The sequence below is a fragment of the Crinia signifera genome, chromosome 9, assembly GCF_055691185.1.
Source record: "Crinia signifera chromosome 9, ASM5569118v1, whole genome shotgun sequence".
NCBI classification, from domain to species: Eukaryota; Metazoa; Chordata; class Amphibia; order Anura; family Myobatrachidae; genus Crinia; species Crinia signifera.
In genome coordinates this window covers 117,915,591-117,930,194 of record NC_139225.1, presented here as the reverse complement: position 1 = coordinate 117,930,194, position 14,604 = coordinate 117,915,591, and the positions used below count along the sequence as shown (strand labels likewise).

Sequence of the window (14,604 nt, the reverse complement as noted above, 5' to 3'; positions counted from 1 at the left end):
CGTGCACATTAAAAAAAGCGACGCCGTAGTTAATGCTGTGGAATGGAATTATTAATTAAAACTGCTTAAAATCAGGTCCTTTCATAAGACTAGTGAGCCATTCCTATGGGCTTGGAGCAAGAGTAGTGATCAATACTGTGATTTCCGCCTGATAGCTGTCCGCATTCAGTGGCTCTAACAATCTGGCAGATCGGAACAGAATCCGCAGAATAATCTCCCAGGGTCAATGCAATACAGCACTTGGGTATGACAGCATATTTGAAAACACCGAACACTTCCATTTGCAGACAATACATTGACGCAAAATACTATATCACAATAGTCTGCAGCTCAATCTTTTAGAAAGTAATGTTTCAAACACTATTGGGAATTCCACATCTAAATTCATAAACAGAATAAAAATGATCAATATCAGATGATCTGAAACAGGGAGGAAAACCAGTGTAGTTACTACACAACAAGCTACAACCCCCCCCCCCGTTCCTAACTTTCCTAATTTCCCGAGCTTACTTTCTGCACCCGCCCTGAGGCAGCCACCAGCAGTTCTGCAACGCTGTACTGTAGGCGGCTATAATTTTAGCAGCAAGATGAATCTCAAACAAACAGAAGTGATTCATGTGCTAAGGAAGTGGGCGCAGTATAAAGGCCCAAATACAAAATGAAAAAAAAAAAGAAGAGGTTCTGCATTTTAAAATAATTCTTTAAAATCAGACATCACTGTCCTTTCATATTTATGCATCTAACATTGTTGAATGTTATTACCTCGCTACCCTCAGGGGTGGAGAGCTGAAAATTAACCAAACTTTTCCAGTCAAGCTTTACACAGCTAAACTCAACACTAATGAGCCTGATAAAAAAAAACTTCAATCTCCCATGACAATTGAATAGCTCCCAAAATGTACTAATAAAAAAAAAAAACATTACCATCACAATCATGTAGTTCAAGGACGAAGCACTGTGAGAATGGCTTCTTTCCTTACTAACATCCACCCTAATCTTCCAGCATATAACATTCATGTGAGGCTGATCTGTATAGAGAATAGTTTCTCATCACTGCTGTTCTTACCCCAGATATAAGAAACACCTTACAGAAGTCCAACACAGGCAGTATCTGTAAGAAGCTTGCTGCTTCCAGTGTGTCTTGAAGATTATCCATATTCAGGGAAAGTTTTGCAGTGTAAATGAAATCAATAATTTTCTTTAATCCAATTTTGTTCACGCCATGTAATTTAATGCACATTAAGTCTTGTTCCTTCATTCCACCTAGACGAGAAAATCAGACTACATTTTAATTATCCCTAAGACTTGCACATTTTAAATAAAAACTCAGTGCATTAAGAGTCTTTGTTCACAGCAGACATCGGAGTACGCACGTGGCGTTAAACGGAATTCTGATTTTAATTATTTGGGGCTTAAAGAAGTTGCATGCATCGTTCTGCTGTATAGAATATATTCATGGGTTTGCAGGTGTGAAAGGAAAGAATTCTGCAGCTTCATGCTGAGAGATGCATATTACTATACAAGCAGTAATGTTAGCAGTTTTCACGGTATACTTTCAATAATGATCAATTTATAAGTGTCAACATTGTTATATTTGTAGCATTTTATGCGCATGTAACAGTGAGTTGTATATTTGTAGGCATTTTGGTACGTTTTAACATGTGAAATATACAGTACACGCAACTGTATACTGGAGGAATTAGTAGATAAAGGAGTATGATATTAGTGTTCACTCTTGGATTTTTTTAGGGCATGGTGTTGACCACCAGACGGGGCACTTTTTTTCAAATCGAGAGGGCACATTTTATATTAGAAATGTAAAATGAGGGGAAAAAACGCTATATAAAAAAATTGCACTAGGATTCCGCCCATTAAACATGGTCATACCCTGCTATGCCCATTACATATTCTGTCGTAATGACAAACATTATGGCACACACTGTAATGCCTCTTACACATTATACCACACACACACACACCATAATAAATTATTACACATGATGACATACACCGTAATAAACATTACACAAGATAGCACACACCGAAAGTTCTCAGGGGCATTTCAACGCAGTGAGGGGCAGCATAAGGGCGCACAGTGCCACACACAAAAAGGGCAGGGTGCATTTTGAGGTTTTAAAGGGTAGGGTGCAGCAACCTGCAAAAGAAGCTTAGAGGGAACACAAGGAGTAGGATATAGTTCAATGTAGAGTTACAAAAAGGCCCAGGGCTTAAGACCATGTTCTTTTTATCAGATGCCCAGCATGATCTGCTTGAATCCTACAGTTGAAGGTCAGGAAAAGGAATACTGCCAGGCCATTATTCAGCTTCCATCTGAGCTCAGCAACCAGCGCAGCTGACAATGACACCATAATAGATCACCTGTAAACATGGCTTTGAAGTAATCGCTTGAAGAAGCCATCATCGCTCTGTGAACCGGAAAGATTTCATCCCCATCACCTGGTATTAGAGTAACATCGCAAAGCAAGCCTTCTATTCTTAACTGGTCAAAGCCCTACAAATCAGCACAAGAGGGGGGAGAAAAAAAAAAGAAAATGTCAAAGCCAAGACCAAGCACTCATCTGTTCCAGGAATAGCAATACACAGCACGCTGGAAAATCTAATATCATCATATAAACCCAGTTTCATTCTCAATGTGACCCATGGTCTGCAGCCTGACTCAGGATCTGACATCAATGGAGCTTTGCTGGTGGTCAGATTGGGTAATTTTTTTTTTCTCTCTTTATTTTTTTCCACACACAAAGACATCAAATCTGCAGCAACTGTGTACCAGGACAGCAACAATAGGTGTCTGACAAAATGCCTGCAATGAAACATTCCAGGGCCCCAGTCAGAACTCATTTCCCAAACAGCTTTTATTTGCAGAGCCCTTAAGGAGCTCATTCATTAAACATGGAAAACAAATATATACAGATGCGTTCTCATTCGCCTTGTTTGGTGTGACTTCCACAGGGGATGATTCATACAATGACTACATGCCTGCGTCTTATTGGCATCATAGCCGCATACAAGTGACTCAGTGTAGCTGGGAAACTGGACTAATTCTTTTGTCGCTAAGGAATTGGTGTAGAGTCGCAGAATATGCCTAACTGTACTTGGCGGGAGGAGGCAGAGGTGATGGGTATTTAAAAAAAAAAAAAAAAAAAGACTGGGGGTGTGAGAATCATAAAGACTATGGGGGGTATTCAATGTTAAAAAAAAAAACCCATTCATTTCTGCATAGAAATGGATGGATGGAATTCCCATTCTATCCAATCAATATTTGACCTTTCTTTTTTCCAGATTTGCCAAAAATCGCAAAAGACGTGGATCCGAGAAGCCACTTTCTTTTCCATGGAGACGGACGCCAATTTGAAAGTCAAGCGTTCGTTTCTGCAAATGCACATTTGACTTTTCAAACAGTCGAATCTGCAAGTGAGAATCTCGGCCATTATCCTGGCAAAAACGGCCGTAATTGAAAAGAGAAATTCCTTTATTTCCGAAAATTGGAAAGCGGAACCATTGAATATCCTCCTTTGGGGGGGTATGCAATCCTGGGTCACGACTGTCCCATGCCCCTGGCCCATTTTAATTTTGCTTTACAGCATATCTCCAGGCGGGATTCAATGTCCCACTTGGCGATCTGGGAAAAGGGGGCGTGTCCACATAAACGGGCGCAGATTGTGGACATTCGCCTATGATCGTGACAATTCATGGTAGTTCACGACAAAATGGGCCTGACCGCTTTAAAAGTCAGGCCCGTTCTGTCCATCTGCGGCTATTTCCCCCATCTGAAATAGCAGTGGGGATTGCATACCCCCTATGTGAGAGTTCTCCTGTAATTATTTACATGGCCAAAAAAAAAAACAGGAGAACTCACAAAAGGCACTCACTTTCTAATTCAACACCCCCAGTGGTTTTTTCCCTTTTTAAATCTGCATCTTGCATGCATTTCTGATTACATTTCCCTCCTTGGTGTGTGTCCATAGCACACCAACCAGAGCTATCTGGCATAATTTGAGAATATGTTAATACAGACAGCTATACTGTGACTTTAATATGGCATATTGGAATTACATTTTCCCATCTTAAAACAAGATCAAAGTTACTGCTTACATAACTCCGAAATATGCTGGATGTCACTTTCCTGGGTAACGCTTTCTAGACCAAAACACTTGTCCTCTGCACTTTCTAACATTCATTCCCAAACACAGGAGACCGCATTAATCACCTCAGATTGTTATTGCTGTTACTTCTTTTAATTCTCAATAAAAACAGATTATAAAAAAAAAAAAAAAAAAATTTCGAACCCTTAATGATTTATTCAAAACTAACTTAAAACGGCATCACAATTCTGATAACAGTAAATCTGAAGCTGTGGTTATACACATTTCAATACATTTGATCTGTACAGAAACACCATGAATCTTTATAAAGGGCCATACACACTGGCCGACTGAGCTGAAAGTCGCTCAAAACAGGAGGTTTGAGCGGCTTTCAGCTCAAAGCCGCCCAGTGAGTATGGCCCGGCAATGAGTGGTGAGCGCTGCTGCGCGCTCCCGCAACATCGCCCGGAAAGCAGTTCATCTGCTGGTAATACCAGCAGATGAGTGGCTTTCAGGACGCCGTCCTCCCCCCCTCCGTCGGCGCCGGGCAGGGGGAAAGTCGCTCAGTGTGTATGCACTGAGCGGCTTTCCCCGCAGTGATGATTGGCATCATCGCTGTCCATACACGGTGGGCATAGTCACCCAGTGTGTATGGACCTTAAGAAAAAAAAAAATAGTGCTAGTTATGTTTATAAAGGAAAACGTAATGTAAGGACTGAATACCTTATACACTTTATGTCAACTCTCATCCAACAACTATTTCTTTATCATGCATTAATAAATGCATGAAAAGCACATTAAAAATAGTAGCAATAAGAGTGAGTGCAAACTAATCTTCCCAGCAAAGCCCTGGGGGCTGCTGTACGCAGCAGTTATTCCTGAAGATCTACCAGTCCTGTAACATGGACCTGTCGAATCAATAAAGCTCACCATCTATGCAGGTTGGCGGAGAGAGGCGAGCGAGAGGCGCGCGAGAGAGAGAGAGAGGCGCGCGCGAGAGAGAGAGAGAGGCGCGCGAGAGAGAGAGAGAGGCGCGAGAGAGGCGCGAGAGTGACAGAGAGGCGCGAGAGAGAGGCGCGAGAGAGGCGCGAGAGGCGCGCGAGAGAGGCGCGCGAGAGAGGCGCGCGAGAGAGGCGCGCGAGAGAGAGAGAGAGAGAGGAGAGAGAGGCGCGAGAGAGAGAGAGGCGCGAGAGAGAGAAAGAAAAAGAGAGAAAGAGAAAGAGAGAAAAATCACCAGCTTGATATTAGTCCAGGGATGTAAGATGCGAGAAAGACCCTGTGAGAAACAGATGCATGGGCCTCTGACTGAGAGTCTCCTCTGGACAATACTTTCCCAGGGGTCAGTGCAGCTTTAAAATAAAAAATAAGAAAGAGAGAGAGAGGGAGGCGCGAGAAAGAGAGAGAGGCGCGAGAAAGAGAGAGGCGCGAGAAAGAGAGAGGCGCGAGAAAGAGGCGCGAGAAAGAGAGAGGCGCGAGAAAGAGAGAGAGCGAGAGCGAGAGAAAGAAAGAGAAAATCACCAGCTTGATATTAGTCCAGGGATGTAAGATACGAGAAAGACCCTATGAGAAACAGATGCATGGGCCTCTGACTGAGAGTCTCCTCTGGACAATACTTTCCCAGGGGTCAGTGCAGCTTTAAAATAAATACAAACACATCCTGTTTTTCTTTTTCTCCGGTGTTACTGCGCATTATCAGTAAAGTAGTTCGTACTGGTAATATTTTATTCCACCAGTTTCCCAGCACTAGTGTATAAATCTCCCCAGAAACCATCACTATAAAATGTAGCATCACTAACGGACGCACTAAATGATGTGCGTGTGGGCAATTTGGGCCCCAGTCACATGATTGATGACGCATTGGGCCAATAAATCGCGTGAAGTATGTAAAATTGTATGTCATAATTTCAATTCAATGCGTGGTCCCACAATCATCAGATCGTATCTGGAGATGGACCTGGAAGCCACTACGATTTGTCATATCCCGTAGGGGTTAATGGAATTGCATGCGCTTTTGAAAAAGGACCACATACAACATATCGCATGCCATCCAGCCGACAGGGAACCGCCGGGTCAGTTGCTAGGGTATCGTGTGCAATGCTTGCATGCGATACCTCACACCAGTGCCTTAACTGTAATTCAACAATAAGGTTTACCATGCAGACCATGTCCAACAGGCCCCCATACACTGTCTATAATGTTCACAAAACCCAATAAAAATGAATCATTACTAGAACCTTTCACAGTTTTAACATTTCAGTTTACGGTAAACATTGCACAGAATTCCAATACTACCCGACTAAATGCACAACTATTCTCCTCCAATAATTAGATCAACCACATTTCGCAACCCAGTTCATGTTTTGTACATAACACATAATTCACTTAGAATAAAATATGAATCATAGGTGTCCTACCTGTAAGACCACTGAACTGTGAGTATTGCTGGTAAAAAAGCGAGTTGTACCCGTCTTCGAAGCCTGGAGGTGAGCAGACACACCCATATCGGTGTTACCAAGAGAGACTTTCAGGTGAGGGTCTTCCTCTTCCACCAAAGATCTGCAATGAATTGCAACCAGACTAAAACTTTTCCCTTAACAATAACAAAGCTGCAAAAAAATGCAAGATTACAAGCGAACAATTTGCTTCAAATTATTTCTGACACAGGGCAAGATACAATGTTTTTGCACCGGTAGCTGCTAGAGGGCCTATACCAGAATTTAATCAGCGCAATAAAAATAAATATCACCCCGCAATCTCCCATCGATTTAAAAACGGGAGATCGGGCATGAACAAACATTTGAATCGGACCCATAGTCACAAATAACAGTGGTATAATTCGTTAATGCAAATAATTGATGGCTACTTAACAAATGGTTTAGACTGGGGAGTATCTTTACTAAAGAGCAAGGTTTTATAAGTGGAGATGTTGTCCATCACAACCAATCAGATTCTACTTATTTATCCAGCACCTTTGAGAATATAATAGCTGGAATCTGATTGGTTGCTAGAAGCACTTAAGTAAATATACCCCAGGACGTGGAAATAGAAGGTACCCAAAACACAATTTAAAAAGGCAAACTCAAACATATTGGTACAATTTAGTGCCACAGCAAACCGCTATATACAGATCACATTTCTTCTGTAAAACTTAGGGAGGGGCAAACACACACACACACACACACATAATGGTCAGGAACAAATTGAAATAAAATATATATATTTGCTATATAAAGATATATATTTTTATTCTACATACATACAAACATACATGCAAAACAAACCCATTCCTTTGCAGTTATGTAGAAACCTAGTTAAAGAGATAATTCATCAATGCTGCCTGTAAAATAGAGGAAGGTCTGAAGAACCCAAGTCGTTTAATATCATGATTGCAAGCTAGAGCTTAAATCTATGCAAATAGGAATAAAAGTATGCATAAAAGTCTCATTAACAGGCAGCACTCCACTAATGCACACCTCCTTTTTCACATTAATGAAACCACAAAAAAAATACATGTGGCTAATCTAATAAGATATTTTGCCAATGTAAGGTCCAGTGCCATACATCTAATCACCCATTCTCCAGTTAATCATTTGCACTCGAAAAACAAATGCCTAGCCACTGTTATTAAAAGGACTCATTTGGAAAATTTCCCTTAATTTTTTTATACGGATTACTACATGGAATCAAGATAAAACGGTGCCTCCAAAAAGCAGGGCTGAAAGGCTGATGTACTATAAACCCGAGAGGTTAAAACATGCAAAGGCTCGCCGGTAGCCGGTCAGAATTTAAAAATGAGAAGTAGAGTTTGATCTAATATCTGGTGGGCTTTGGTTAAAACATAAATCATTAAACCCCAAAAGTAGCTGTTTTATAATTGTAGTGACAGATACAATATTAAATGACAAAAATGAATGACAAAAATGCTAAAAAAAAAAAAATAAATCCACTTGAAGTGCACTATATTATTTACTTTAGTTAACATTTAAGTTACGCTGTTGACACAAAACTTGTAAGCCCCTTGTCTGAAGAAATGCTTCAACCTTATAAAACAGATAAAAATCTGCAGTAAACTGAAAACAATCTGGAAAAAAAAATACAAAAATAAACTATTATACTATTATTCTTAAAGTTTAGAATATTGAGAATACCTTGCAACAGAAGCCATGGATTTAGATTGCAGAGTGAAGCAGACTGAATCTTGTTTATCTAATGCACTCTGATAGTAAATTTCAGACTGCAGTTTCATACAGTACAAGACAATCTGCTAAAGCAGAGAACGAAGGTGCTCAGGAAACAGTTACTTCCTTTGCATCATCATCTAATTCCATGTACCCATATGAGTACAAAAAGCAACACTTTGGTTATTAACTACCAAACATAATCTCATTGGTAAAAAAAAAAGAGAAAACAAAACATAATCCTTCTACATCGTTGAGACTGGGCAGGCAACATGCACCATACAAATATATGTATATATCTGATCTCACCAACAATATATAATATACGTTAAATGTAACAGAAGAGGGAAGTGGTGCAATGAAAGCTCACCATTCGCATGGCTGTTAGGAATTCCCCAAATTGGTCACTATACAACGGAAGCCTCTTCGAAATAAAACTTTTTGCACTTATTTACACTTTCTTGGGATTTACGGTTGCCCCTGTATTTAAACCTTGGGCTGCTTCTTGGTTGCACTAGGGTTTGTTTGTTTTTGTAGTGTATTGAAATAACATAACCATATACTGTATATGAAGAAATAAAAGGTGAATTAATTTTTGCCTTTTATATTTGCTGAAATTGTGGAGTTTTTATATAAAAATTCCACATTAATTAAATGTATATGGTTATCAATAAACCTTTATGGTCAGGTTGCAGAGTTCAACTTCCGAACAGCTGGAGTAATCTATGGCTTATAAGGCAAATATTATTATAGTCTTTGTTTTCGTTACTGATTAAGAGAAGGTATCCGAATGACAGAGCTACAGTACTGTATAAAGGATTAGACAGCCAATAGAAAGACCCCAAATGGTAGACATTCAAAAGTGCTCTAGATCAACACAAATATGGGCAACAAGTTGGGGGGCTGGGAGTCAACTTATTCATCATTTAACTTCCACATGGACTACGATTGGAAATAGTAACCAGTACCAAGGGCAAAAGGTAGTCGAGTGACGGAATTTGAAGTGTGGCTTAAAAATGGCAACCCAAAAATAAAAACAAAAAAGAAAATAGGTCGGCCATATTCATGTTGACTTTTGACCCTACTTCTTCTACACCTCACCTATTCCATGTGAACCTTTTAACCCAGTTGACCTTTCTTGCATGTCAACTGTACATGGTCAATCTATTGAATGTATCGTTTTATGGTAGTTCTAATGAACCACAGAATCTTTACTGCAAAATCCCTAAAATGCAGTAGAATCATAACATTGCAGAGACTATAGAACGTCATTGGTTTCACATCTGGGTTTACTATCATCCCGTAATTTAGTAGAGTAGGTGTAAGGAATATTTGCCAAATTGTATCATGTAATGACTTCACAGTATCTGCATATCATAATTAGCATCAATGTTATCCATATTAAATTGCCCTTCTAATTCAGGATACTGTGCTAGTCTCATCGATACTGTTCCTCATACCCTACGATAACAACGCTTAACCCCAACAGTACAGTTGTGCCAATATGGAAAGTATACGTATATGCCTTCAATATAGCTATTATTGGAGGTAGTTCTTTCTGTAGCCCCCCCCCCCCCCCCCCCAAGGTTATACATTATCTTCATTATCTTAGGTAGCTTAATTATTTCTGTGCACATTGTGTTAATTAATTAAAAAGATGTAACAGTGTTTAGGTATTCTGATGGTTACAATATCAATATCTAATGAAGGTAATAGGTTGATCATTCAAGATTGTTTGCATTACTGCACTGTATATGGCTCTCAAGGATTACCCATAATTCTTTTAAATAAAGGCCGTTTACAATTTTGAATATTTCTATTCAGGACATTAAACTGGTACAACCAAAGTATGTATTTTGTATCATTCATTCAGGAGTAGGAGCCAGAGGCACGACTGTTGGACCGGTGACTGGTGACCTAATCCACCAGTTACTGGTAGCTCCGCCCGCTGTCTGTTTCCCATGCTCCTGTCTGCGGCACTGACCGAGTTGTTCCCACAGCACCATGTAAGTTTCAGACGCCCAAATCCTGCATTCCTGGGTCACTGTATGTGGGTGACATGGGGGCTGTCACCCGCCTGCTGCTGGTGCCCTGGCAGTTACCTTCTTGTTTCATGAGCCCTCTCCAGTCTGTGACATTTGCATCGGAGACTGGATCACCAGGGACAGTGAAAAAGTGTAAAAAATAAAAAATAAAATCAGTGCTTCAAGTGAAGTGCCGGTATACCATCCCGTTGTATATCGGCCCGCTTCGAGCACTGACAAGTGGTATATTAATCAGCAGAGTCTCATTGTGCATCGTGAAAGAAATGCATTTATGCCAAAAAAAAAAAAAAAGCAGCAGAAAAAATAAATAAAACACACAAAGCCAGAAAAAAACACGAGGGGCTATTTTTTAAAAAGTTGTATTGGAATCCTTACTTGACAGGCAGCACCCACTGTACAGATTCAATAAGCATTTCACCAGTCTAATGCCTGGTGCACACCAGAACGATCCTGATCATTAGCAGATCGTGCGATGGCCGCACAATCTGTTGGAGCACAATCTGTTGGAGCACATGATCTGCTAACAATCCAATCCCAATCCGATCTGAGTATTTTCAGTTGAAGGGATCTTTTACAGATCCTACCTGTAGCAGGTAGGATCTATAAAACGACCAAACTACAGTGGGGACGCGCATTGGATTGGAATCGAATCTAAACATGCAAAAAAATGCCCAGCCTACATACAATCTACATCCAATAGGTCGGGATTGGATCCGGATTGATAGGATTGATCCCTAATCGTGCTGGTGTGTACCCAGCATAAGAGGTGGAATAAATTGTCCGCGTGATTGAATTGAAAGAAAAAAAGGGAGGACTCTAAAAAAGTTTTGGAGAGAATGGGTTGGTCACAATAGTGGGATTCTTCATGATTTAAAACTTAATCAAGTCAATGATCAAACTACTCAGAGTACCACTGTGAGCCAAGCCACTGTATAAAAATGGTTCTTCCTTCACACTTAACTGGAAATAAGAAAAATTGAGCAATGAAACGGAAAGGGGCACTGCATTATGGCACACACACACACATCACTATTTAAGCAGAGATAAGAGACTGGGCTAGCCATTGCTGGTCATCTACTCCTGACAGGAAGATTTGTATGTAATCCATCAAACGCTCCTGTTCTCCTAGACTACAAAACAGATATTAGCAAGCCAGATTGTGTCGTGAAAGCGATGTAGCTGTTCGAAATGCCGTACTGGACAGCTAGATGTGGACACAGCATTCCAAGTGCATAGGTAGGCTCTCAGTCCCAAGGTCTGCAACAGCAGCAAGAGAATACAACGGTTCTCAGAAAATGGAGCATTATGCGTAAGGATATTATACAAAAGGAAATATAATGTTCACATTTAGTATAAGGTCTCCAAGTACACCAGTCTAAATAAAACATAATGTGCTAGAATGGTATCAGAGGGGACCGTCTGCTTGTTTCCGATGAAGGAAATGACTGGAAACACTGTTTATGATTAATGTGATTGCATTATGGAGACACTATACAAGCACTTCAACCAATACATTAAAGTAAAGAAACCTTGGTTTAAAGAAAAGTACTAAAGTTGGATAAATGCATTACATATTTCATAGAGATTTAAATTGGATTAGAAAACAACGCTTTGTTTTTATTTTACAGCAGTGGGCCAGCCAACCTTTAGCTAGTTAGATCAGTAAAAAGGTTATGGACCGGCCTGTCTGTGCTCAACCCCTACAAAACACAACACCTTCCTATAAGGTAAAGTGCTGGCCCATCCTGCCTCACTCCACAATGTTTACCGTATCTTCAGCGGAAGTTCAACATTCTGCACAAATTAGCACCTGCGTTTTACCACAAAGCAAAAAGGTGACCTGCGAATGGAACTCCATGCTCCAATATCACGTTTGATCTTAAAGGACCACCTGCAGTCATGCTTTCATAACACTGCTGCTTGTTATTGGAGCTGGTGACTAACACAGAGCAGTGTTACAAGCAATGTCAGAGAACTGGCACATATGGAGACTTGACTAAGTCTGATGTTGGCAGCAGAAAGCATATAGACAAAGTAGGAATGATACACGTGGTGTTTCCCAGAATTTTTGTTTTTGACGCTTGCCAGAAAAATCTCCAAATGAGCCAAGCTTGCCTAAATGTCTCCTCTTTACATAACTCCTGAAGGAAATACATAACATGGGAACAGTATGAAACATGAGGAACTTCAGACGTACTGGCATTTGGCAAGTGCTAAGCTGTGAACAGGAACATGTATCAACTATAAAAAAAGCATCATTTTAAATCAGTATTAATAGCAATTCCACCAGTAACTGAATCACCTTTTCACAGTGATAAACTAGCATACAACTCCCACCACTATTGTGGATAAAACCCCTTTTGCACCACACAGATAACTCGATCTTGAGTTGTTGTGGGGTCAGCATGCAGTGTGAATGGGCCATGTCGAATATACCAAGTTAAGCAACCCGGCAATCCGACCCGCTGGAGAGTGAACAGGTCACCTGGGATGAGCTACCTGGGTTCCGTTCAGTTCTATGGAGGAGACAGCAGCGTCACACCTCAGTGCTGCCGCCCCACTGCCCCATGTGCCGCAGTGAGCAGCAAACAGCTCAAATGCAGCCCCCCCCCACAATAAAATCCATATAAAATACAAAACAAAATGCTCTTGTGCAATCCTTGATAACCCCTGGGTCGAGATGTGGTGTGACAGCATCAAAACATAGAATGCGGGTCCAGCAACCTGGCAATTCAACCTGGGTTATAAGGATTTAATGTGAATGCACCAGACTTGGGATCACGTCCCAGGTCTGTCCCGCGTTTGTGATCTGAAAGGGGTAAACGTACGTTCACAAAATTAATAAATTATGAATAAAATGCTAATTCAGAACTGTATTGCAGGGTGGTGACATCCTGGGGATACAGCTACACACATTTGGTTAAAATATGTAAATTTGCGTAACCTAGGCACAGTGTAATATAAAGTAACATCACCAAGTGGTAATAAGCATGATATAACTTTACTAGAAAACATGAAAATTCAGGGAATATCTAAAAATATGAACACTCAAACTTTAAACTTTTTATGGTAACAGAATCAACGTTAATGTTATACGTTATTTCCTCTTAACCAGATCATCTAGGTTAGTTACGGCTGTTAAATTACCTTATTTCCATTATATTAGTCTTGATATTGAGAGAAGTAAAAAATATTTAATTTTTTTTATATGCAGATGACTAAAAGCCTGTCCATATTGTTGTTTTCAATTAGTGAACAATGACGAGAACATCGAGGAAGCAAAAAATCATTGGGTGTGAGAAACTGAGCAAAATAGAGCACACGAAAAGATTATTGTCAACATCTCACACCTGTGTTGACTTTTATGGTTTACGCTCTAGGGGGCATTGCAATGGTTTTCCCTCCAGAGATACCACCATGAACCGCAAAATGGCACAATTCAATCGTTGTTTATTTGGGCACCCATTAACACATAAGAGGCATTTCTTATTGCTGGCTCCTTGAGTAGCAAAAACGAACGGTGAAAAGTCATTGGTCATGGAGCGCTACCCAGGATTTAACACTTAATCACCATCAATTTGGTGCTAAAAAAAAAAAAATGCAGAGAAATGACTGGAATTGCTCTAATGATCACCCCTGATGTTCATATTTTCATGAGAATCCCTTATAAACGATGCAGATTTCTCCGGGGTAGGTTGTGCAGTGAGAACACACACACACACACACACACACGCACGGTGTGACTACATTTATAGCTCGCAGTAACCTAGCTTCCCACAGTGCCTTGTCAAAACAGTTCTCTAGACGACAGGGGACAAGTGATATGTTCTGCACTCTTGAGGTAACTGATGGATGTCGACCTCTCCTCCTGTCATTGATGCTGGAGATATAATGGCCTCTAAAACCATAAAAGGTGAGCAAATATCTTTACATGGTGTGGGGCAAGACCAGCAGAAATAGCAGTAAACAGCACATTAATAGGCAGAACTTTGGGATTTGCTCATCTGGTTCAAGGGTCAAGATAATAAAAAAAAGCTTCTGAAATTGGTAAATGGACAATATTACAGGCTGTATAGCATTAACAGTGCATCAGGAAAGTATTCACTGCGCTTCACTTTTCCCCACATTGTTATGTTACAGCCTTATACCAAAACGGAATAAATTATTTTTTCTCCCCTATAATGACATATTGTAGACCTCCGAGATAGGATTATTAGGTACCAATCTGGGGAAGAGTACAGAAAAATATCTGCTGCTTTGAAGGTCCCAATGGGCACA

At 40.3% G+C, this 14,604-nt stretch overlaps 1 protein-coding gene across 6 annotated transcripts in view; it reads right to left on the bottom strand.

The window, feature by feature from the left end:
* Positions 1-14,604, bottom strand: part of LOC146035887 (kelch-like protein 13) — a 65,908-nt gene that overhangs the window by 25,147 nt on the left and 26,157 nt on the right. For all 6 annotated transcript variants that reach the window (XM_083159584.1, XM_083159580.1, XM_083159583.1 and 3 more), the window contains 3 exons: positions 6,518-6,659; positions 2,380-2,512; positions 1,067-1,263 (listed from right to left, as the gene is read on the bottom strand). In XM_083159584.1, coding sequence (XP_083015710.1) covers positions 1,067-1,263; positions 2,380-2,512; positions 6,518-6,659 — 472 coding nt within the window. The remainder of the gene's footprint in view (positions 1-1,066; positions 1,264-2,379; positions 2,513-6,517; positions 6,660-14,604) is intronic.